The sequence below is a fragment of the Uloborus diversus genome, chromosome 3 (genome assembly GCF_026930045.1).
Source record: "Uloborus diversus isolate 005 chromosome 3, Udiv.v.3.1, whole genome shotgun sequence".
Classification (NCBI taxonomy): domain Eukaryota; kingdom Metazoa; phylum Arthropoda; class Arachnida; order Araneae; family Uloboridae; genus Uloborus; species Uloborus diversus.
In genome coordinates, this window is record NC_072733.1 from 54,349,860 (window position 1) to 54,377,326 (window position 27,467).

Sequence of the window (27,467 nt, forward strand, 5' to 3'; positions counted from 1 at the left end):
CTAGCATTTAAAGTAACAGAGCTTATGCAAATGCCTTTGTCTTTTCCTGACAACATAACACACTTGAGTTAGCAAATGGGCATGGAAACGCAAAATGAGCATAGTTTAAGGGAAAGGAGACGTCGTGGAAAGGGGGAGAAAAAAGTCTGGCTTTATACATTACTGAAGTCGCTAACTTCGATTATTTTCCACACTAACTAGTTGAAAATAATTAGATCTATACCCTAATAAATTAACTTAAACACTCGCCAGAGCGAATAAAACGTTGAAAACATATATCCAGGAAAGGATATCCAATTTCATGTTCTTTAGCGTTGCAATGTTACACGTAAATTGGTGATTGTGCTTCGAACCGCAGTTGAAAGCTTTTAAATTGAAAAGAATTACACCATGAAATTATAAGGCTTATGGCATGCATGAAAGTTTTTCATATTTTGAACTATTTGTAAACAAAAATGACTCTATGCTATTTTAAAGAAATATATTTTATTTGTTCTTTTAAGTATGCTTCACATGCGTTTTAATTTTTGCAAAAGAGTTTGTTACACATTTCACGAGCTTGAGTAGGACGAGTCAAGTATTATCTATAATTATTGTACAAGTGACATTATAAACAGTGGTCAAATCATGTGAATAGGTATCCTGACACCAGAACTCATCCGAAATGGATGAATTTGCAGAACTTCTGGTTGTTCACTTTGAGACACCAGTGGTAATTATCAGTCTTTTGAATTTTTTTTGCACGGAATATGTTACCCTTTAAATTTATTTATCCTCAAAGGTGATGCCATGTATCTTTTGCCGATGTACAAATTGCGGAAATTTGTGCAAAGAGATATTTTTATATAAATTCTTGACGCAGCGATTTCAATAATAATAACCATGAAGCTATACTATTTCTCTCTTTGGTAACATATATTATGCAACACATTAAAATTTGCAAATATTGGCGATAATCAGAACTTAGTTTGGCAACCCCCAATCCACCCCATCTCCAGAACGGGGCAAATATGGGGTGTTTGCTCATCCATCACGCTCTCGTAGGCAGAGAGGGGAGTGAAAATAGTGGGGACTAGAAGGGGGAGTCAGTATTCTCCCCGTGGAGTCAAATGGCCAATCTAAATCCCGTGGCATTGTAGAATAAAATGCATTCATCATTATAGAGGTTTCTCAATAGAGATCGAGAATTGGGCATCACTCGGTTACAACATCTGCTCTTAGCGAGCTTTTAGAAACAAGATCCTCCTAAAGTGGAGTGGTCTCGATTCAAGTGGATGTCGTGTAAACTCCCTTGATGGCTTTCAAGCAGATTCGACACCGAGCATCACTCTTTAGGCCCTGGGCTTTTGGCGATAATCATATATTGAAACAACAAAAGGAGGAAACTGTTTCTCAACTGGCCTCATTACCAGAACGTCCTGAACTTAAGTTAGTGAAAGACAATTACAGGCATGAAAATGCCAATCTGCAAAGTTCTGAGCTTGAGCAAGGACTTGCTTTTAATGTCCAAAAAGAGTTTACCGCACCGTCTGCGTTTAAAGCTACTTCTGTGCACTCGAGAAATTCTTTACCTATATCAGAACAAACAGTTGACTTACAAACTACAATAATAAACTCACCACCGGTGGTTAGTATTTTGCCTGACATATCTCCTTTACCTCATATACCACCTCCTGAGCCATCTTTGCTTCATCCAGGATTGGACAGGATATCAAACACGCATATCCCTTGTCCATGGGAAATATCAACAGAACTATCCTTCCCAGTGACTTCAAACATATCTCAGCTATTAGAACCACCAAGCACTTCCAAATGGAAAACGAAAAAACAGAGACCGAAACGATTTCAGTGCCCTCATTGCCAAGTCTCCTTCAGCAATAATGGACAATTACGGGGACACATAAGGATCCATACAGGTAAGATGTGTTCGAAATTTATCACAAACCACCTTTTATAGCATAATGCAATTCACATCCTTATTATCTTTCAATCAATATTGCAGAGATAATGGTTTCTATCAAAGCTAAAGCGTCAGTGTTTCTCTTATTTCTTTTGAATGTATTAAGGTAAAGAGAAATATGAGTGGGGCGAAAAATGTGGTTTGTAGGTGAAAAAAACAAGAAAAGATTTAAAATAGAAAAATAAGAAAAAAGAAATCGTCAATTTTTGTCCGTTTAGTTTAAAAGTAAACAAGATGAGCATATTAAATATTAAGCCGGAGTCAAATGAATCTATCAATGAGGATAAAAATAAAACCTTTTACAATAGACATATTTTAAAATGTAAACACTATAGTGAGAGGAAAGAAATCAATAATTTTTGTCTAAATTCTCCATTGTCCATTAATTAAATTTTAGATTTTGACACTTTCGTCTAGTTTAAAAGTAAACAGGGTGAGCATATTAAATATTAAGCTGGAATCAAATGAATGTATCAATGAGGATAAAAATAAACCCTTCTACAATTAGACACATTTTAAAATGTATATGTGAATATTTTTACTTCCTATTTATTTACTTAATATTATATATTTATTTTCTTCTCCCACCGAGAAATCATAAGCGATTTTTTTTGCAATTTTCTTTTCCTCAAAAATTTGAGTAGAATTGATTATATATATATATATATATATATATATATATATATATATATATATATATATATATATATATATATATATATATATATATATAGTTTTGTTTTTGTGGATTATCGATCTTTCTCAAATTCCTCTTGTGTGCGAGACTAATACAAAAGCCATATTTTCTTCATTTTTCCTTCTTTGTTTTGGAATGTTGTTGGAAGGGTTCGTCTCTTTAAGTAAATTATGTAATGCATCACTTTTAACAGAAGAGGTGCAGACGTTAAAGTTCTGCTTTCTCTTGCAAATGCTTAAGCTTTAGAGGCGACTCTTTACAAACGTCAAAATTCTAAACTACGTTATGTTTTTCAATAGTTTATTTTTTGTTTCATGATAAATATTTTAGTTGCATACACTGTTGTGTAAAAAAATGCATACCTAGGGAATACCTGTCTTTGGTTCCCGGTAGTGAAATGTAGAGTTGTAAAATTTTCGGAAATTTTAAAGCAGTGGAAAAAAAGGGTTTTTTTCGGGAGGTTTTTAAAAAATTGAAAAAAAGGGAAAATTGATTTTTCGCAATTTTAAACATAGTTTATTAGTTGTTGTTTCTTGAAATGCATAGAAAGTGTTTAACATTAAAAAAAGCAATCAATATTAATTTTCCTTTTAACAGAAATATAAATAAAACATTTCTGTCATAACTGCTAGAATATTTCATAGTTCAAAACATCAAAAATTATGTCAATAAGTCAAATCAACTGGTTGAGTTTGAGTAGGAGGTGATTTTTGTAAATTGTAAAATCAATTTTTTTTGACAAATTTGCTTTTTTTCCTTCTGTAAATTGCGCGAAACAGAATTTTTTTTATATATATATTTTTTTTAGGTTTGTTGCATACATTTACCATGTATCTGTGTGAAACAATTTATGCGTACACACATTAAACAAAAATAAGTTAAAATTTTTAACTTAACCATTTTTACTAACTGCTATAATTCTGTCCTGTGTGTCCAATTTTAGTGAGAAATGTAACTAATAATACTTTTGTGTAAATGGATTAAATTATCCCACAGTGTGTTAGTGTTTTCAGGTGGAATATAGTGAACAAAAAAGAATTTAAACGAAAAATGTCAACGAAATGCAAATGTTAAAAAGTTCTTAAACATAACATCATTTTTTGTCAGATTTCAAAATTTTCATTTTTTCCTGAGAGGAAATAACTTTTCGGAAGAAAAAAAAAAGGGAAAACGGAAAATTTTTCGGGTTTCTCCAACCATTCCCATCTTTAGTGAGAAGTCATCTGAACTCTTATTTCCATTAGAAATCTCTAAGACTGTTAATTACGTTTTAAGTCAAATACGAGCAAAATTCATCGAAAAAGAGTAAAAGATAACGTGACTAGAATGCTTTAAGTTTAGGGGAAATTGCTGAATTTTTGTGTTTTACAGACTATTCATTTTGATTTATGGCGTTGATTTTTTTCTTAGTTTTTTCTCAGTATTTGCAAGCAATAAACATGCAAATATTTACGTTTTTAGATTGCAAAATGCAAAATTTGTACTTGTTTTCCAAAACAGATTGGGTTTAACACAAAAATGAGCTCTAAAATTTTTCACGAAAATGCATTTCTCATAAAATCCAGTTTTTAATAATAATAAATATGCATATTTAATAGTAGTTTATATGCATAAGCTTTGAGTGCCTTTGATTGCATATTTAAAAAATAAATTTAAAAAAATGGTAAGAGTTAAAAATTCCCTTTTCAGCACACTGTTAACTTTCCACATGTACTCACCGCATGTTGGACAATGTGTAAACTTATAATTTTTGTTTGTAACGCAATTTAAAGTTTCTACTAGCTTGAAAAAAAAAATGTTCTTTCTCGATGGATTGAATAGTCTCCGAATTTTTTAATTTATTACATAATATGCACAAAACGTTTATGTCTAAAATAACTTATTCCTCTGTCCCACAAGGATTCCTTAAACAAAAATAAGCACAGAAGAATGGCACAAAATGCGTATGAAATATAAGCATTTTTTTTTAAATTTTATTAAAAAGTTTAATTTTAGTAGATAAATAGTTAGTAAACTAAAATTAAACTCTCTCCTACTAAGTTTCTCATGCACTGGATCATGTATTAAATTGAATAACTAGTTCCAATTGTTAAACATTCATTTTCAAGCACGCGGTTTGATATCCTTGAATAGGTACAAAGTAGAATTTACGCATAACCCGAAGCTTTTAGCTGGAATGAAACAGATTTGCTTCTGATTTATTTTAATCATATTTGAATTTCGATTTTTGCAATAAGCATTCTTAAAACATTTGGGCCTTTGATCCGTATTCCTAGTTCCTTCAGAGAATCATTAGGTTAAACATTGATGTAAACTAGAATTTATGTGAGAACTAAAACATTTTACTTCCAAATAAAAATATATGCTTCTCATTAAGATTTACTTTAATCATCTTTGAATTTTGAATCATTTTATAATAAGCATCCATAAAATATTTGGGCCTGTAAGGTGAACTCTTAGTTCCTTCGAAGGATATTGAATCAAATAATGATATAAATAAGAATTTTCATGTATAGTATAGTTTTAGCTTTTAAATACAATGCAAGATGTTTGCATTTTTGTATTCATTTTTATTTGAATTTTGAAATTTCTTATAATATGCGCTCATAAAACGTTCTCGTCAATAACGTTTCTCCCTTTGAGAGCCGTTATGGGACATATGTCCTTAAAGTTCAAGCTTATTTTATAACTTATCGAATACGAATAATTTTTTAATTATATTTTCTCATGGTATAGAGCCATCAGAATCGAAAAAATAGCAAAAACAAAAATTTACTTTTTAAAAAAATGTACTGCATTTATTTCTTTACTTTTTTTTAAAGGAAAAACCACGACACTATTCAAGTGTTTTTAGAACACGCACTCGAATACTTTGTTTAAAAGGTTTTTTCTTATTTCCTTCTAAAAGTCATTGTAACGAAAAAAAAAAGTTAAATATAATTTTAATTTTTTAATACAATGCCAGATATATGCATTGTGATTTAATTGAATCATCTTTGAATTATGAAAGTTTTTGTAGTGCGCACTCATAAAATGTGTGATTTAACGCTCACTAATATTTACTACAAGTATCTCGATGAACCATTTCAATTTTTTCAGAGAAAATACGAAAATCAATCGTTCGACAATTCATTTGACTTTAAAGTATACATTTTTGGTTTTGGTTTCATGGGTACGAAATTATGATATGCTTTTTCCTTTTATCACTCTGAAACGTAAAATATTATGCTAAATAATCACTTATTTAACTGAATTATCTTACAGTTATGAAATTTTCTATGGTTCACACTCATAAAATGTGTGCTTCAATGCTCAGTCCTATTTAATACGCATATCTTGATAAACCGTCTTACTTTTTTTTTTTAGAGAAAATACGAAAATCAATGGTACGACAATGCATTTAAGTTTAAAGTACATTTTTGTTTTTTGTTTTATGCAAACGAAATTACGACATGCTCTTTCATTTTATCACTCTACAGCGTAAAATCTGTCATTAACACGCAGAAAACTGTTGCGTAAAAGTTCTTTAACGCTGCAAAATGTAAGAAATTGATGTGATTACCTTTACCCTTTTGATACAAAAATCAATACTCAACTATTACATTTAAATCCGAGTAGGAATAAGCTGGCACAAAATTTTGCTTTCGAAGGTTTTTTTTAATACCATTCTAAAATAATATCCCGTCGCTCTCCTAATTAAAATTTTTATTAAACAGGAAAAACCGTTTGTCTGAAATATCTTAAGATCTCATATTCATACGGAAATTTCAATTTTACGATGAAGGAATAAATTGGATTTCTAAGAAAAGCCGGTGTTCTCAATCTAAATTTTATTTCGGATATCTTTGATTTCTGTTGTGTATGGTGCTCAGCTGATATGTCATATTTTGAAGTCTTGTTTTTAAAAAAGTATTAAATATAAATATTAAATATATCTTTTCTTTCAAGTTGAAAATAAATACATTTGCTATTTATTGTCGCTTCTAAAACAATCTAATAGATTAAATTTGATAATCTACTTTAAGCCCCCCCCCCCCACCCTAATCTTGTGAAAAAATAAGCATTAACCATTATATTTCAATTTGAGCTCCTAGTTATTTCGAGATTTTTTGCTTAACAATGTATGTTTCTCTGTCTGATACTTTGTTTTATTTCCATAACTAATAATCTCGCATTACCCATTTGGAATTAATTCGCAAAACTGGCTAAGAGAGTTTGAATATAATTTTGAATGGGATATAGTTATGTTGGTTCACGAAGCATATAAAATGTATAAATTTCATAAATTCTTTAAGTTTTACAATGATTCAGAGCTTTAAATTAAAACCTTTCTAGAATACTTATAAAAATATTTTTAAAAAGCTGTACCTCGATTAAAACTATCTATTTTTTCCTCCTTTCTCATGTATTCAAAAAAAAAATCGTTGACATATTCTTTTTTGATTACTGATACTTTTCGCACTATACAGTGTCGGCAAAAAAAAAAAAAAATATATTTACACATGGTTGGCATTTAAAAACTTTACACGCAAACTTTTTGTTATGATTTCATTGGCATGCTCCCTAGTGATTTGGCCGAACACTGAATATTCGACCACAACCTAGGCCGAATATTCGGTATTCGGCCTAATCACTAGGGGGCATGCCAGTAAAATCATGACAGGCAGTTTGTATGTAAAGTTTTTAATTGCCAACCAAATGTAAAGATTTTTTTTAGCCGGCACTGTATTTTTGTTCTCGTACACCACAATTTGCTTTAAAAAGAAAAATACATTTATATTTTCAGTTAAACTCTGAATTCATAACGAGCTAACGTTTAAGTATCTACTACTTTGAAACACTGCATTAAGGAAATAAAGATGCAATGCTGATAGAATACATTTTTTAAAATTTCCACGATAAAACACATTACCTTGCATTGGACACCTATTTGTTTAATTCAAATGCATGAATTCCTAATCATAAACATATTTGATCGCAATGAAATGTATTAAAAATACAATAATCGAGAAAAAACATACAAAAAAAAAAAAAAAAAAAACGAAGAGGAAGGAGGAAAGTGCATTTCTATATAAACATTGTTAAAATTAAAAGAATCAATAAATTATCTTAATGCTTTTCTTTATACAGAAAACATTGGCAGTAAATAATTTTCATCATCTAAATCGTATAATCCTTCACGATAAAATATCTATACCACTGTTGCCAGTTTAGAGTAACTTAAAAAATGCGAACTTAATATTTTTAAATCTCAAAAAAGGGAATAGAAAATGTTCATATTTTCTGAATTACTTAAAATGTTTTTCCGATGCGAAATTCAATGCAACCCAGTATATTTAAATTTTCACCATTTCTTTGAAGGCTTTCTCACTTATTTTCTATTTAATAGGAGTGAAGGAAAATCATTCATCTTCAGTTCCCAATTCTTTTGTACATTTTTTACCACGGAAAAGCGTTTTCAATTTTACACCACAAATCCATTTCCAAGCACTTCATTTTCATGTTTCATCGCTTGGAATTTTACTATCTCACGATGGAATGAATGCTTAAGAAAAAGAAAACGTTGGAATGCAATCTTATCTTTTTTATTTTTATCTCTGAATTCCGTTTCTTTTTGGTTGTTCATCATGACAACCACTTTTAATTCCAGTAATTGAGTTTTATTATAAGTTTTGTCAGAGGGAAGGTAGTGTCGGTTTTAGTACACCATGTCTGTAAACTTCGAAAGAGATTTTTATGTATTTGGGAAAAATATTTTCATTTTCTTCTCGTTAAATGCTCCCAAAGGTTTTGTTTAAGTTTTTGCTATTCTTTTATTTCTTTTCTTTTATGTTTGCTATTTTTTATTAATTTGTTCTAAAGGAAATTCCATTTTTTTCTATGGTTAGTTTCATCACTTTCAGATTTTTTCCCTTGAATTCCGTCGTTAAAATAAATTAAACAGCCAAAAATTTGTATCAATTTTATGTTACATTAAATGAAATCTGTTCAGCATTTGTTTTTGTAAAAACACATATTCTTTGAGATGCCATTACTTTTTATTCTAGTTAGAAACTAAAAGGTAACTTTATTTCAAAACGATTGTTAAGAATTTCGTAGACAGCAAAACCCAACTAAGAAAATATCAAAAAATATCTAACGGATTCAATTTTTCATTAAACTGTAACTTGTTCAGTGAAATGTTGTTTTTAAAGTATAGAAGTGTTTAAGTATGGTATACCGGGGCACGTTTACGCGGATTTGTTTCAATGAATTTTCTAAATTTTATGTTTTAACTTAGGAAATTTTCGACATTGCGGTTTGATGCAGCAGTTAATGGAGTCAAAATTGTTATATTCAGTTGTTGCTCAGTTTGTATTTTTAACAGTTAAAAAAAGTATTTTTGAGCCCAAGTCGGTTGCGCAAACTTGCCCCGGACACGGATTCTTACGCATACTTATTTTGACACCTAACATGGTTCTGTTAGTGTTTTGAAGATAATGTCTTACCATAGTTAAAATAAAGCAAATTTATTACAGACTGAATAGTGTATAAAGTGAAAGCTGAACGGGCATGAAGACAGCCTTACAAAGTTGTAAGCTATAAGGTACGAATTTGTCACTCAATTAAAAATTAAATGGTGATTTTCAAAACTAAATAGCCTGAAAATACTAAAAAGTTTTGAGACAGTTCGGAGCAAAAAAAGCATCAAGGCACGTTTAGAAGTAAGACACAGTAAGAACGTGCGTAAAGGTGCGTCAATGCGTAAACTTGCCCCGTCGTCGCCAAGTTTGGATTTATTTTTAATGTGTAAAAAAAATTAATAACATAAGTTCATACAAATACAATTCTCAAAAAAAAAAGGATAAAATTCTGCTGATTTTTATATGCTTGTTCTTTCTTAACTAAGTATTATTTATTCACAATAAGTTTCAAAACGTTCGACTCAAAATATACTCGACTCGGTAGAAAACAGAATATTCTTTCTGCATGCTATACCGAAGCTCGACTGAAGCTCAAAAACTTGTGAATATATTTGCTAGGGCTGTTATGACTGTTGCTATCTGTTATGACTGTAGACTGTCCAGTTGTAATTCGTCTTGAAAAAAATGCACTGCGTAAACGTGCCCCGGTCTACCCGACTTGAGTTCCAAAACTGTAGGCGACTGCTTATTAAAATTTCGCACTTGTTTAGAAATATGAGTTTTTATAACTAAATTCTGATTCATAACTTAATTTTATTTCAAATTTTAACCCTCGAGAGCAGAAACAACGGTATTTACCTTCTAAAATTTATTATTCAGAAAAAAAATATTTTCAAGCTAGATATTCAGCGAATGTAATGCGTGGAATAGAGGTATTGTTAAAAATAGAATGAATGTTTTTTGGATTAGTACAAATATATTTTTGTGCTATTCATCTATTACTCAAAGTAAGCGATCAGATTTGTAATTACTATAATGACATTTCAGGCAATAAATTTAGTATTTGTAGAACAATCACCCTTTTAATTTATTTTATCGGTTAATTATAAGAGCATAGTCTCAAATATTGTTTGATACAAGTAATTAAAAATGCTAAATTTTTACAACATTTTTAGTACTATTCATAAAGAATTCCATCAGTTTTTATTTACTTTTTTAATCAAATCGTTCAAACGTTCGTATTTCTTTCAAGAAAGGAATCTCCACTGTATTTAATTTAACGAATTTTTCTGAAGTGAATATATTTTAATTTAGGAAAAAAGGGAAAATATTTATACTTCTCCTTAAATATATCAAATACTAATATTTGATTTCAGCTAATAACATGCAGTATATGTAATTTAACTACTCTTTCGGAAAGAAAAGTCTCTAAATTTAGCAGAAAGCAACTTATTTAGCATATAGTTTTGTAATTAAGTAGCATGATTATTTTTTCAATAAATCTTCTTTTCTTTTTTAGTGCCATAGTGTGGGAAAGTATAAAATAATTCTTCAACGTGTATTAATGATTTTACACAATTATAACCCAAATTAAAATTCAAGAACATAGCTATAAGTTGGGTTTAGTTACAAATGAACTTATTTTTCATGTGATTTGTTTTTAAACGGCTAAAAATGTCTTAGTCTTTCGGTAAGTTAGAAAATAATAATTAGTTATTTCAAAAATGAAGATTAGTTACATCTTGAAGAGTGTCAGTCGGATAGCTCCCATCAAAATGTTTTCAAAAGACATAGGTATAAAACCATTTTATGCACTAAACACCCCCTTTACCATTATGCTTTTAGTTAGTTACTAAATTTTAAATTTAAAGTTAAATTAAAAGGTTAAGTGGTTCAAAGTTATGTTAAAGTTAAAAGTTAAGTGGCTAATGGTTAAGTTAGAGTACGCTAAGTTAAAATTTGAGTTTAAGTTAAATTGAAGCTAAAGTTTGAGTTCAATTTAAGTTGAACATGTTAATCAAATATGTTCAAAGTTAATAAAATTTTTCCTACCCGTTCTAAATCATATATCGTAGGAAAAGAATTGAGTGGACAGAAAAGACCAAACGTGTCTCAAAGCAGAATTTTCAAAAGGATTCCTCGTGTCTTCAAAGATTTCAAAAATTCGTTGTCTATGCTATTCCTGATGAATCGAATCATTGTTGAAGCTCCATCCTCACGCGTGGTGACTTTTCTGTCCTAGTTTAATAGACCGAACTCCACCACAGAAAAGACGCTTTAAAAACCTTCTGATCCCCGGTTTAAGGGTCTTTGTGGATGATTAGACTAGACTCACAATGGAAGCTTTGGTCAATGGAAGAATTGACCAGAAGAAAACTTTGTTGCAGCATGCTGAGGGCTTTGAGTGGCTTTTCAGAATCTTTTGTGGCAGCAGAGGCGTGAAAGCAATGAGGGAGTCTCCAGTGGGCTTAAAATCGCAACACTTCGGGAAGGCGATCTTGGGGGCACGGTTGGAATTCAAGAGGGGATAAAGAGTGAACTAAACTACAATTGCAATGCAGAAGAATTATGTTTTCTCTGTACCACTTTGGACCGTAAGTGTGGATATTTTGTTGACTTCAGTGAAAAAAGCTATTTGTAATCATGACACCCTCAAGGAGATAGATATCAAATATTCTTTAACGGAAAACCGCCTATTTTATGTGCTATTTATACACTAACTAGCTTTAGTGAGTTTTCATAACGGTTTTGATACCCATAGAATTTTAATTTTTCGTTCAGAAAAATTATTCTTATTTAACAAGGGAAACAAGTTGAATTAGAAATTTTTCATTTTATACTAGTTTTATAGTATTTTATTCAACGTAAATAGCGTGTACTGTAACTCTTTCTCATGCTGTATAACATACAAAGTATCAAATTATAAGGAGACTGTACCTAACCTAACAATTTTGATGGCATGTTTCCCCAAAAAGAAAAAAAGTGCCAGTTTGCCGATCACAAAAGATAGGGCTTAATTTTACTGTACTTTGTTTCAATATAATCGAGTAAGCAATACGCAACATTTTTGGTGCAACATACCACCAAATATTTTTCCGAGTATTACAATGGTTTTGCAATTATATCATGAACTTTGCATATACTGTAGGAAGTATCGTACCAAAAAAATACATATATTTAGACACATTTTTTACTCTTCTAAATGCAAACTTCACTCTTTAAAAATACGAAATAGCCTCAAAACTTTAGACAAGCGTATTTTCACCCTTTGTGTTTCTGATGAAAACGCAGCACCGTGAAAAAAACTATTAAAGTTTTAAAAACATTACTATTAAAAATTTTAAATAAAAAGTGACTATCATTTTAAATGTTAACTGTCAAAATAGTATACATCTCTTCTATCTCTGCAATCTTCCATTTCATCCTAAGAAAACTTTCTAATGAAATTGATCCCTAATTCTGGTCATCATTTTTTTAATACATTTTACTCCTCTAAAATGAATTTCATTCCTCTATAAAATGTCAAGCAGTATCTTCCCGCCCTGAAAAAAAAAAAAAAAAAAAAAAAAGCTGCGTGAAATACTCTATTGCTCAAGGTTTTAATACACAATACAGTATAACCTTCATTTAACGATTGTCAAGTAACAGGAAAAAGTTATTATTAAATCAAGGAAATCGTTAAATCGAGCAGCATAGACCTTCAATGCAGACAAATCCGTACCAGTTATACTGTGAATAACTTTTCTTTCTTTTGACATCACTGAAATGCTTTTTCTAACAATAAATTATATTTGAATGCACTTCGAAATATAAACTTAATTTTAAACATTACCTAATTTATATGGCACTTGTTCGCTTAAAACACTCAGATCGAGTCTTAAGAGTCAAGCTAAAAAAATAAAAATACTCAATTTTAATTCTACTTTAAGTGGCAGCTTTGTGGTTCATTCATAAAGATGAAAAATGTTTTCAATTTTTGTTGGGATTTCAATGTTTTTACTCTTCTAGGATAACGTTTTACATCTTTCTCGGGAAAGAGAAAGACTGACTTATTAATTCTAGAGAAAGCTTTTCAACTTTGGTGAATAATAAATACAATAAATTCTTTAAACACTTAAACTTTTTTTGTTTTTATTTTACATTGCATTGTTAAAGAACAAGGTACATTGAGTTTTAGGAAAATAAATATTGATTTAAGTAGTTTTATAACACTTTCTTTTCTCTTTGTATTTATGACCACTTTACCCCATGGGGTGGGGGAAAGTGGTCATAGTTAAAAATAGATGCAGAACCATTATAAACAACCCTAATATTTGCATATTTCGGTTATTTTTATAGTTACAAGTATATGCACAAGCATATGTGTGTATACACGAGTATATACGTGTCGTGTAAACATTAGTAAACACGTTTATATATGAGTAGATACATGTATGCATCAGATACATGCATGCACGTGCCTACTGAAGTATATATACGTGTATATACGAGTATATAAGCATGTATACGTGATTACGTACAGGAATGTATACGTGTCTACACGAGTATATACGTGTCACGTGCATGTACGGGTATATACGCGTGTAAACAAACATCATATGTGTGTATGCACACGTATCTAGAGTATATACGTGTACAGCAGTCATATACACGCATACAGTAGACGTATACATGCATATATAAGTGTACATACATATACGGGTATACACGAGTTAATTCGTGGATACATCCAGTGCGTGTTTGGGGGGTACGTGTCTACTCACACACACGCACATATATATATTGTGAAGCACGAGTATATACGTATGTATACGTGTAAACACGGTTATATGCCTGTATAGACGTATGTACTTACATTTAAGTGTATACACCAGTACATGTATGTATACACGAGTATATAAGCTTATATACATGTGTGCCTACAGAGTGAATCCAAGGTCTTGGACAAAATTCTAAGGGGTGTGAGAGGGGAGTATAAGAAGCAAAGAATTATAAGAAACTTACGTTAGCTGACACGCTACATGCACGCAAAGTCAGAAACTTATGGATGCAAAACAAATTTTTTACACAAAAAATGATTTTACCCAACATTTAAAGAAAAATTTAGACCAGTTGCTAAAAGTTACGGCCTGTAGTAGCTCTAATACAAGCATCTCAAAAAAGGCACAGCGACTGATGAAAGTTTTTCAAAAGTATCGTTATTGCAACAGAGAGTGGTTTGTGATTGCGACGCATGTGTAACAGCTGCAGGCCGCAAATTTCATCAATCATTTTAAAACTTTCTTGAGACCAAAAATGTTGTTTAAAATTGTCTTTGTGTAATAAATTTGTGACCTGTTTTGCATCCATCAGTTTCTGGATTTGCGTGCATGTAGCACGTCAGCGTTGTGTTTGTGACCATATCTTTCTAAAGTGTGATTCTTTCTTCTTATCCTCCCCTCTAACACCTTTTAATAATTTGCCCAAAAGTTTAAACTCACCCTGTATACTTGTATTTCATATGCTTGTATGGAAGTGTCTACTCGAGTACGTACACGTATATACGTGTCTACCTGAGTATATAAGTGTTTATATATATATATATATATATATATATATATATATATATATATATATATATATATATATATACGAGTGTAAGCGAGTACATACGTGTATAGTCGAATGTATATCTGTATAGATTTAAAATACTTGCAGATATCGATATACGTATTTATTGATGCATTTATGTGAATACGTCTATACGTGCCTACACTAGTATAATGCGTATGCATACGCATATACTCGTATATTTAACCCCGTTTACTGTAAAAACAATACATATTAGTGAAATTAATATTTAATTTATATCTTCATTATACTTAACGATTAAGTGACATTAGAAGAACAATATTTGTTAAGCCTAATATTATGACCACTTTACCCCATCTTACTTAAACTGTTCTAAAAAATTATCTAAAATAGATTCAGCTAACTGCTAATGAGTAAGAGTTCTTGAGACATGCAGGAAGCTTTCTATGCAGTCAATATGTTCATAATTCTAACAAACAAAATTTGCCTAGGAAGTTAAAAGAGGTGTTTAAATTTACACACTTTTCATATTGACACAAAATATTTTTTTTCACCAAATAAAATTTTGCCAGTTGTAAAATTTTGTATTCAAAATGTAGTTTTTAACTGCCCTACTCTATAATAAAATTTTCACATTCATTCGAACATTTATTTCCAAGCTATAGCCATTTATTTGACGAATGACCACTTTCCCCCACCAGACCCTATTCTTTTAAATGCTCACACAGCGAATTTCTGGTTTTGTAGAAGTTAAATTAGATTTTTAAAACTATTTCTAAAAACATGGTCTTTAAAGGTATCAGTTTGAAAAATATTTGTTTTAAGTATATAGTTTACTACCTGTACCCACACGGCTGTGCTCGTGCTATAAGGTTGAAAATAAAATTCTTTAGAGATTATGTAAGGATTTCTTTAGAAAGTTGATACTTTATATTATGATACATGACGGTTATTTTTATGATAATACATAAAAAGTTAAAGTCAAATATTTAAATTCTGGAAATAAAGTGCAAATAAATGGATTTGAGCAATTTTTTACTTCTCCAAAATATATTACGCTCTTTAAAAAATTGTCACGAGTATATTCACTCCTTGAAAAAAAAAAGACTATTGACTATCTGATCAAGAAGAACCGTTTTATTTACTCTTATTTCCTCTCTCCCGTAGGTGAACGGCCGTTCGCATGCGAGCACCGCGGCTGCGGGAAGACCTTCACGAGGAACGAGGAGTTGACTCGTCACAAGCGAATCCACACCGGTGTCCGACCGCACTCGTGCATGTTGTGCGGGAAGAGGTTTGGACGGAAAGACCACCTCAAAAAGCACGTCAAGACGCACCAACGTGCCAGCCTCGTACGCATGCCCATCACAGCCTTTCACGGACTTGCATATTTCGATTGTGTGCCTTGGTTCTGAAGGCTATATACGTCTTCAGTCTTCTAGTCAAACTGAAGACTTACCACATGGTGACTCATTTTTAAAATAGTGACAATGAAATAGAGAGTAAAATCTTATATACGGTGCTATTTTTCAGATAACTAATAGTTATACTGCCGTGCTAAGCGCAAAAGTCGTCTCTGCAGCAGAGTTGAAAATGAGAAATTTGCCGTTTTAAAGTTGTATTTGAATCAGATGTAACTTTTTCAGAATGTGTTACAGGATATTTTCCATAGACAAATCACCATAAACCATTGTATTTAGTTGAAATAAGTTACAAAAAACCACTTGGTGACCGTAACTCAATTTTGATAAAAAGTGCAGAAGCGACTTTTGTGCTTAGCACGGCAGTATACTGTCATGGGCCAGTTAATGGCAATCTCGACAAAAAAAAAAAAAAAAAAAGAGTGTGAGACATATTTGAAGAAACACATGGTTAATCTACCACAAACTTGAATTAAGAATTGAAATTTGAACTTAGCCACTGATAAAACAAATAATGTCAGCGGAAAACAAATATGCATTTTCGAACACTGGAACTGAAGATAAATGTCAAAAGTACAAAAAATGAAAACCAATAAGTAAATAAATAAAATAAATAAATAAATAAATAAAAAAATGCATATAGAGCCATTTACCAGTCTAGAGATAGTGGAAAGTTTTGTCATTAGAGTATACTGAAAAAAATGACTCAATGATTTTTGCTACGTTGGAGCCGGATTGGTGATTAAATCAATAGTACTTTAAGCAGAAGTCGTACTGTTTGCTTGGAATTCTTTGACTTCTGTAAAAACCATCATTACTCTGCTAACTTCAATGCGATTAATCTTAGATAGCTAAATTCAAATCAGTATTAAGCTGCAACTGATTAGTTTACTTTCAAAACGGATTATATCCAGTATTATACTTTTTGGGCAAAACGAGAAAAACATTTTACGTACAAACATTAACTGTTAAAATTTTGATTATCTCACAATGTTTTGGTAGAGTAACAAGTGACTATTGGCATAAGTCTAGTATTTTTTTTTATTTTTTTTACCAGACCTAAACTGCCGATTGTATTTTAGATATATTCCTTTTTGGTGTGAAACAGTGGATATAAGCTCTTTTGCAAAAGAGCACGAATTTTCTTCAGAAATAAACTTCATTGGATTGAAACAAAATATTCAACATTTTTTTAATATAAATTTTTTACACTCTACTTTATTCCTTTCTACTATTCTTTTCATTGAATATTTCAAAAAAAAAAAAACTTTCGATCCAATAAAGTATAAATAATAAAACCATCTTAGGGATTCAAATAAAAACGTTGTAGTTATTAATAGATCACAATTTTTAACACAATAAATCATAGTTTAATCATTAATGAATCACAATTTAATAGTAATATTAATTGTTTAATATTTATTTCGTACTCACAATTTGAGGTCGCGCTTGCCTAACTGATAACAGACTTGCACAAGGCAGGGTTCAGCGATCTCTTATTACGGACGGGTTTCATGCTTGACTGGAAATGCTCAGCCAGTGCTTCGCACTACTGTTTTATTTGTGAACTACTTTTGAGTTAGAAGTGGCAAATTCAAATTTGGATATGTGCCCTTTTGATATGAAAGTGAATGAGTGGGTACTGGCAAATAAAGGATAAGTTCCACTTAGCTGTAAGAGATTTGGCGAGAAATAAGGGGATGGATATACACCGTTTATACACCTCAACTACGCATTCGACTCATATGTCGCCCACCAGTAACAATAGTGACACCTCAAAAGAAAGAAAGAAAGAAAGGAAACGAAAACAGCATTAGAGAAAATTTAAGTTCTTTTTTAACGCTAAATAAATGAAAACAATAAAACTGCATTATGATAATTTTAATTAAAACACTCTGATAAAGGACGTTTGATAGCATATTTCAAAGCATATTGCCATTAGCAGTTGCTGATATTCGAGTATGTAACTGCGGATTTCTTGTTCAATGCTTATAAATGCAGAGATGGAAAAATAATTGCTGCTTGATTTTCGTACAATTTCAACTGCTAAATTATTTTTGCTGATACATTTTAATCAGCACAAGTATTTTATCAATAGTTTTACATTTGAGGCGGTAAGAAACAAAGGAATGAAAGTACCAAAAATTAAAAATTTGGAGATCATCAGTACAAAGGGTAGGAGAACCTGTTCTCTGTTTTGTGGCAAGAGATATTACAAGTAGTTCTGTTGGATGCTGCTGCACAGCATGATTTAGAAAACAATTTCAATAAAAGGCTACCTAGGATCTGAACTTTAAACACGCTTTACTCGAAACTTTAAAAAGTCCACTCACATCCCTTTGCTTCTCACTGCTTCATTTGAGGAAGTGAGAAGCTGAGGGAAGTAAGCGGACATTTTCAAGTTTCGAGTGAAATGCGTTTAAAGATAAGGTCCTAGGTAGGCTGTCATTGAAATTTTTTTTCTATGCTGTATAGCAGCACATACCAGGACTAAAAGTACTATTTCTTGCCCCAAAACAGAGGAGATGTTCACCTACCATTTGTACTGGTTACCTCCAAATTTTTAATTTTGGCATTTTAATTTGGACTCATCCCTTTGCTTCTCACTGCCTCATTTGTACGTAGGCTGAAAACCCAGTGTCATTATTAAAACTTTCAATTGTACTTCATTAATTTTTAAAAATAGTATACTTATATTTTTATTCTACCAGCTGTTTTCTTTCTCACAATTTGAGGTCGCGCTTGCCTAACTGATAACAGACTTTAATAGGTTCAGCAATCTCTTATTACTGACGGGTTTCATGCTTGACTGGAAATGCTCAGCCAGTGCTTCGCTCCACTGTTTTATTTGTGAACTACTTTTGAGTTAGAAGTGGCAATTCTAACTCAAAAGTAGTCAAAGTTCCGTTACCTTTTGAGAACGGAAAGTAAAATGATGATGTAATTTTACACGAAAAAGAAGTTCAGTTGTATTTATGTAGTTTAAACGTCGTTTTCAACACAAGCTACTAAATTTTAAAGAGTTGTGGATGCAGTCGGTTTCAAATCAGCTGTGAAACGACACTTTGAACTATATTAATACAACTATCAGCTATAAATACGCACAGTATTTCTTCAGATTATGCAATATTGATAAACTCATACCAGAACTTTATACCGACTGCGCACTTAAAATTTTGTTTCTTTCATTGTTCTGTGAAATAGGAGAATTATTCAATTTAACTTCGAAACAATAATATAAGGAATGTGATAAAAAGCAGTTCAACTTCTTACCCCTGGAAGGATCACTGTTCTTTGTAAACGTTTCCAACAGAGTAATGAGCTCTGTCAGTCACTACTCCAGGAGTTTAATGACACCTATAAAAGTTGTCGATAAACGTCCTTCATACCAAAAAAAAAGAAAGAAGAAAAAAAAATGATAACGCCATGCTATTTTCTTTTTACAAAAGTTTTTTAAGTGACACCGATAATCGGGTATTTTTCCATAGCATAGTTAGGAACATGTGTTTTTTGAATATACAATTCTTCTAGTAAATTTTGGTATTGTATTTTCATGATACAAATGCTGGCTCTTTTAGTTTGTTTCCAACTTTCAAGTTTATATTGATTTTATATGGAGCATTTTATACGTGTAGAAAGGTTATCAATAATATATTTTGGAAAATTACAGTTTTGATAAATTTGTTCTTGTTTGTTTGGTTACTTTCGTGCAAAAAGTCTAGTTTTGAAATAAAGTGATATAAAATCAGCTATTTTTTCGAAAATAAACAAACTTTTAAACATTTATTAAAGTAGAATGAAATGTATGATAATCGCCTATTAACAGTGTACAAGAGGTACATATCAAGCATTATAAGATTCAATTTTAGTGTTTCATGCATAAATTGGGGACTTTACTGTACCATTAATACACATTAATAAGAGTATTAAATAATGCATATAATATCTATTATGCTAGTTCAGAATTGATACTGACTGATACTTTTTTTTTTTTTTTTTTGAGCAGGTTGGTCTATAACACAAAGCAATGTGAGAGAAAAACAGATCATTACCTATTAAAAAAAATATTTAAAGCATCTTAAAACTTTTGTAGTAAGTGGCCTGTAAGTGTATATTATCAATGTACGCCTTTTCATAAGCTACTGACGCACACGGTATTTTATGAAAAACTGAAGGTCAGCTGCGTGCGTTCCTTAACAGTTTTCTACAGTATGCTTTGTATACAATTGGCTTCCCAATAATCAAATTAAATCATTAGAGTTTTATTTTAGTGACTTTAACTCTAGACGGTGAAGTATATGGAAAGGTTCTTGTATATGTACATAAAAATGAAAAATTTTTATGTACATATACAAGAAGCAGGTCAGCTGCGTGCGTTCCTTAACAGTTTTCTACAGTATGCTTTGTATACAATTGGCTTCCCAATAATCAAATTAAATCATTAGAGTTTTATTTTAGTGACTTTAACTCTAGACGGTGAAGTGTATGGAAAGGTTCTTGTATATGTACATAAAAATGAAAAATGTGTTTATTGAAAAATGCACACATCTTTTTGTAAATGTATGTAAAATATTTACAATACCAAAATGTATATTTATGTATATTATGTTTAAAAATAGTCTGAAGTCGATTTTATACCTCAATTTCGATAGCATATTCTATTTTTGATCGTATTTTTGAAATGATTACCTGAACATTTTCATAGCACTATGCAAAAATTTCCTTGTGATTGCAACTGTATATTTTTGAGCAATAAATTTATTTTATTCCAGCTTCTGTTGTTGGTAATTGTAAGGTATTTCATTAAACTATACCTACATTTCGACAATTTTCAGAAAATATTATTCACGCTTTTCGCAAATATATAGCTACATCATGCATGAGAAATAATTGGTTTTTTATTTTTATTTATTTATTTATTTATTTTGATACATACCTTTATAAGCTACTTTTCGTAAAGCCAGTTTTCCACTATAAAATAATTTAATTAGATCTTTTTCTTCATTTATATTCAGTTATCATATTAAACACGGCAAACATTCATTAGATGTTCACAAGCTTTTATGAATAGATTTATTTTTCATAAAACAAGTTAATGGATTATGTACAACCACTCGTGATGTGAAACATATATGTTTCATAACGATATTTTAGATTGATTGATTTGGAATAGAATATTTTTTTGTAAGTGTTGAAACGTTTTCAGCCTATAACTAATGTTTTTGCAGGGAAATATGATGCAGAAACAATAATAATCATGTATTATTTTAGCATTTTTGAAACAACCTTTTTTTATCTTCAGTAAAGTTTTCATACTTTGATTCTCATCTTGATTTTTAAAAGCTCTTATTTTCAAAAACTCATAATATTCAATATCACAAGAGAACATTGCCATTTACATCAGTTCGACCAGTGTTGGGCATTAATCAGTTATTTTTTCAATTGCCTTGTTAATTGATTAAAAAGGTAATTGCAATTAAATTAATTGCAATTAAACTATTAATTGTACTTTGCAATTAATTTAGTTAGATTAATGTACGTAAATCGCTTTTCATAATTAAAATAACTGCAATTAATTTTTTAAATTGGTTTATGAAACAGTTAAAACTAACAATTAACTTAATGTATCAATAGGTACAGCGCAGCGTACAGAGATCAAAGTATTATTCGAATTCGTATTTTCGTTCAGTGCTGATTGCTCGCTCGCCTATTCTCGTCTTGGCAAGTTTTTCCACACGTAAATGTTTGTGTTTTAATTAAGTGTTTTAAAATTGTGCAAATCATTGTTTTATAGTTTAACCTGTAACAGGGGAAATGAGAAAGAAGGACATAACAGGGGACGTAAGATCTCAGAGACCGCTCTGTTTATTTTTATTTTATTTTTTAATCGTGTAATTAAGATGCATTTCTGTAATTTCCCTCAGATGTTCTTTAAACTTTTACTACTACGGGAAAAATTTTTTTATTTTTAATTGAAATATACCTTTTTTGAGGAAATTTTGCTGGAGCCATAAGATTTTTTGAGGAAAGTCATATGCTGCAGTAAATAATTTATTGCTCGTAATAAAGTTACTGATATTTTATTGATATTTCATTTGTTGCTAACATGTGTATTTAAATAGTTAGATAGTAATATGGTACCCGTTTAGCGTCCATGTCCCAGGTAGACCTGTCGTCTGTAGAATATATTGTACAAAACCAGTAATTTTTTTATGAGTTAGTTTTAATTAAAATTCACAGAACAATCGACAACTGTTAATTGTAGTAAACTACAAATAACAATTAATTAATTGTTAACTGTGGTAAACTACAATTAACAATTAATTAATTGTTAACTGTAGTAAACTACAATTAACAATTAATTAATTGTTAATTGTAAATTTACACAATTACAATTGATCAATTGTTAGTTGTTGTGGTTACGTTTACCAATTAATCAATTGTTAATCTTTAATTGTCAATGAAATTAAAATTTGCCCAACTCTGAGTTCGACATAACTCACAAACAAAATTCTACTTTAAGAAATAAATAAATACTTTTGTGCGATAGAGCAGATAGCAGATTATTGCAGTAATCTGCAAATTTTGTGTGTCAAAACATTGTTGGTTGCCATTTAAAATTCTACTTTCCTTCAATGAAGTCGAACCGACACAAGGAGTAATAAGAGCTCCAAACCCGGTTTTCATCAAGGCACATACTATAGCTAACGTGACTGATGAACGCTTTACGAACATTATAGCTTACTTTGCCGACAGACGCTATAACAACATTATAGCTGATTTTGAAGTTACTAAGAATGGAGAAAAAATTGTAAAAATGTTGGAAATTCTTTTCTAATAAACTGCATGTGTGTAACAATTGAAAAAGTTACCATAAAGAAAAAGATGTCGACAAAGACAAGAGAGACCCAGGTGATTTTTCATTGCTTGGAAGTCACACGAAACAAACATGGGGGGAGGGGGACAGAGTACTCATTCGTATTCGACAATTGCTTTCACTAGAAACACGTGAAACGTTAAGAGCACCAAACTCGGTTTTCCTGAAGGGACATACTATAGCTGACGTTACCGACAGACGCTATGAGAACATTTCTGCCGTGTGCAGGTAAAGGGCAGTAACTGCAAATTTTTAATTTTTAATTTTTTTTTGCATTTTTGTCATCTATTGTACGTTATCTTTACCGTACTAGCTCGCTTATTTGGTTTCCTCTAAAAAAAGGCGCGAAAAAAGCGTCTAATTCCAACATTTCCCTATTGTTAGTATTGAATCAAAAACGCGTTTCTTCAAATATCTCGAAAACTCATTTCTGCAGATACTGCCGTTTAGCTGCACACGGCAGATTAGAGCTGACGCTAAAGTTACTGAAAATGCCAAAAAATTTTAAATTTTCGAAAGTTTGTTTCTAATAAACTGCATGTGTGTAACAGTTGAAAGAGTTACCAGAAAGAAGAGATGACAACAAAGACAAAAGAACAACCCAAGTGATTTTTCATTACTCGGAAGTCTCACGAACAAACATGGAGGGGGGGGGGCGGAGTGTTCATTCGTATTTGATAATTACTTTTACTAGAGACACGTGAAAAGTGTCAAACCTTCAGGATTAATATACTGTGTAAAATTCAATTGTTAATACCTTATTGAGTAGTCGTCATCATATTAAAATTGAAATTTTCATCGACAACGCCTTTTCTCTCACATATTTGTAATTAAAACCAAAATTTAACTTAGCATACTAAATTTGTTTAATTTGATTCACAGTTAAATTGAATAAATCCTACTTCGTGATGCTTAAAAGGTTTTGATACTTTTCAGAAATAAGGTATGTTGAAAACTACTTTAGTACGGCAAAGATTTATTTTTTGCATCATAATAGGAATCAACTCAATGCTAAAAACATCATTACGATCTCGAAAATATTAATTATTTTTTCTTCGAATTATGAAATCAATTTTTGAAAGAAACACGTTAACTTGAAAGAAACCTTAAACGGTGTTATATAACATTGAACACCTTTATCAATAAATAAGTTGGAAGCTTCGGAGTATAAAAGCTACGAAACGGTTTTCAGATTACTTACACTCCGAATCTCTTCTTGATTTCTTGATATTGGATCTTATCACTTCCTTCGATAGCTTTTTTTTTTTCTCTCGGAAAAGAAGCAGTAACACTTTGCTTTCGAGTTTGTTAAAAATCTGAAAAAAAAAAAAAAAAAAAAAAATCATACTACCAATTCCTGTGATTTAAGTCGATCAACATTCGACAAACATTTAGAATATACAGTGGAGCCCCGAATTTACTTTTTTCCCCACATTTCAAGTTTTTTTCATCAGGTCCCAGTTTTTCCATATACTGATAATGTTAATTTAACCTGGAATGTAAATTTCTTATTTATGAATTTACCACATCTTACGTTTTCTCTAGTAATGAAAAAATTAGTTTTAGTAGCCAATAACAAAGCCAACACTTTGACACAGCATTTCCGTTCTGAAAAATTTCGTGTTACGGGCGAGGAATTCACGTTAAGTTTAAAATTATTTGCGGACGAAAAAATCTCGTAATAGCCGTTTCGCGTAAGTCGAATCGCGTTGTAGCGGGAGTCGACTGTATTTCTTATGTACAAAAAATATTTTAAGAATTCAGTAAGCTCAGCATTATAATATAATATTATTAAAAACTATTATACAATACTATATTCCTGCTTTTAGGTAAACTGAAACAACTGCATATGAAATTACAAAGAAACCTCTTATAATGCAATTGCATAATTGAATTAATAACTTTATCCGAGAGGTGTCTGAATTCGTATTCAGAGTTTAGTAATCTTATTAGTTAGTCCGTTAACAAGGAAGGAAAATATTGCAAACTCCAATAACGTAATCTTCACTCGCCATAAATGATGATTAAAACAGTTAACATGTTGTCCAACTGTCTATATACTAGATGATTCATTTATGATGCACTTGGAATCTCATCAAGGACTGAATCGATAGCAGCTTCCAAAATAATGTCATTTTTGTCAATCGGTTTGTTTTTACCGGTCTTGTTCAAAATAAGACATAATATTTTTAATGCGTTAATAGAATTGTGTTAATTCATGACTATAAGGCAGGCGTGGATTTGCTATGATATCGCCGACGTTCAACCAAAAGTCGCTAAGTTCGAAAGTCCATATTTGAGACTTAAAAGAACGGAATGAAAAATTACAAAAATCATTTTACAGACCCTTAACTGTTACAGTAAGTGGATTTGTGTAACTTTCTAACTGTACAACTAGTTTACATCTTGAAATAAGTAACTGTAAAAAGTCTAATGCATTGCATTGATTCCTCTTTTTCTTCTTTTCTTTTTGTGGACTTAGTGACTTTTACAAGGACTTAGTGACTTTTGACTCCAGGCATGGTCACAGCTTCCATAAGAATTGCCAGACCTTCTACATTGCTTCCTTGATTCGACATCCACTTCACCTCACAAGATGATCCATATTATTATGATTATCCATATCCAAATGTATATTCTATTAACTCAAATTTTGCCACTTCCCTGAATTTACCGTCCGAGGCCGGCACCTATATAGTTATATTTATACTATACACTACACCTTATGCGTAAATTTGTATTCGTACCTGGGTATTTATTTTCAAACTATAAAATCGCCCGTCAAGATATGACGAGTGAAAATTGCTTCAACATTTGAACGAAGCAATTTCCTGTTTGGTGATATTTTGATAGTTGAAATTCTAACCCTAACTCCAGTGGGTGAGCCCTAAGCTCCAGTTGATAGCGTTCATTGTTGACCCCTTTCTCGTTTCTTCGTTATCCTGAAATGACACAGTATTACCAATAAAACAGTTAAGTCACCGGATCCAATTTAGCCTTATCACTATAAAGTCTTTCATTGCATGTCAAACATTACCAAAACATATTTTCAAATTATTATGCCCTGGAGCGAGTTTCATTGTTGATGACATCAGGAGCGTTACTCGATCATTGGCTATTATATATATGAGGATGTTTATAAATTTCCATAATGAGAGAGGTTTTTTTTCTATAGTTACGGGTTTTTTTGGTGCTGGTATGTATTTATTATCCTTATATATTATTTCTGTGGCCTGTTTTTTGTTTCTACGCGAGATCTTCCTCAATTCTTGATCAATTTCTTTGATTTACACCTTATTTTAAAGCTTATCGTGCAGGCTACTGACGAAAAATGTACCCACGGTCTAAAAATTGTTTTTTTCTGTCAAAAAAAACCTGTTTTATGGAACCCCAGAATGAGATTTTCAGTTAAATACATAACTTTAACTTGCAATGGAACCGACAGAGCTGAATAGCTCGATCGGCATAGCGTTCGACTGGTGACCAGGTGAATGAGTGTTCGGGCCCATGTCCGCACAATCTGCATCAAAAAAGTAGCGAAATATCGCCCATTACATGAGCACTTAATAACAATGAAAAACAAATATGAGGGAATAGAATAGAATAGATGAGATGGAAACGCTCCTTGCTGTTATGATTAATTGACTGCATTGAAAACTTGATGCAACATGGAGTAAATTGATTCTTAATTGTAAGGCTTTTTTGTTTTTAAAGCTTTGGCTCCGTTAAGACAATTAAAGCGTAATGTAAGCAAAAAAAGAAGTATCGGGTTTAAGATTTCAGACTACAATGGAATTGTTTTTTGTTCAGAAAAAAAGATTCTTCTAATGAGTTTTTGACTCTTTGTACAAATAAAAAAATTACTACCTCAATTTGAAGGGTAAAATCTATACGTTTTTCTTCTTTTTGCAAAAAAATAAATAGCCTATCACATTTTTACTACAATCGAAAAGCTACGCTTAAAAAAGAACTTAGTTCAAATTATTTTGTATTCTAACTGTGCTGTTAAATGATGAACAGGTGCTGCCATCTAAGCCATAACGATTCAAGCAGCCTGCGATAACAAATTGTAAAAATTTTCAAAAATAAAAACACTTCTCTTCAATGACTTATATATTATTTCTGTGGATTTTTTTTTTTCTGTCAGTATGCGAGACACTTATTTTCAATCGAATTTATTACTTCTCTTTAATGTTTGTTTCAATCGCTACGTAAGATCTTCCTCATTCTTTAATCAAATTCCATGTTTTACGAATAATTTTTAATCGTATCATGCTGGCTAATGACAAAACATAGACGCATGATCTTATTTTTTGCTGTTTTTTTACTACGCATTCCTTCAATGAATAGCATTCGAAAAGGAAGGCGCAATTGCTAGGTTTGTTGGAGTTTCGTGCTGTTAATCAGAATGGCGCCAGTTCGAATCTGTGCCAATAAATATCTCTTTAATGTTTTTTTTTTCGTCAGATGCTCACATGGGCAGGACTGTATTTGCCACAACCTGTTTTTTCACAAGCACAATTACTGCTTTTTCACG

At 31.1% G+C, this 27,467-nt stretch overlaps 1 protein-coding gene across 1 annotated transcript; it reads left to right on the forward strand.

The window, feature by feature from the left end:
• Nucleotides 1-1,294: 1,294 nt before the first annotated feature.
• Nucleotides 1,295-16,047, forward strand: LOC129218750 (Krueppel-like factor 1). Its single transcript, XM_054853074.1, has 3 exons — nucleotides 1,295-1,472; nucleotides 1,698-1,916; nucleotides 15,800-16,047. The coding sequence occupies exons 1-3, from the start codon at nucleotides 1,295-1,297 to the stop codon at nucleotides 16,045-16,047; spliced, it is 645 nt and encodes a 214-aa protein (XP_054709049.1).
• The last annotated feature ends 11,420 nt before the right edge of the window (nucleotides 16,048-27,467 follow it).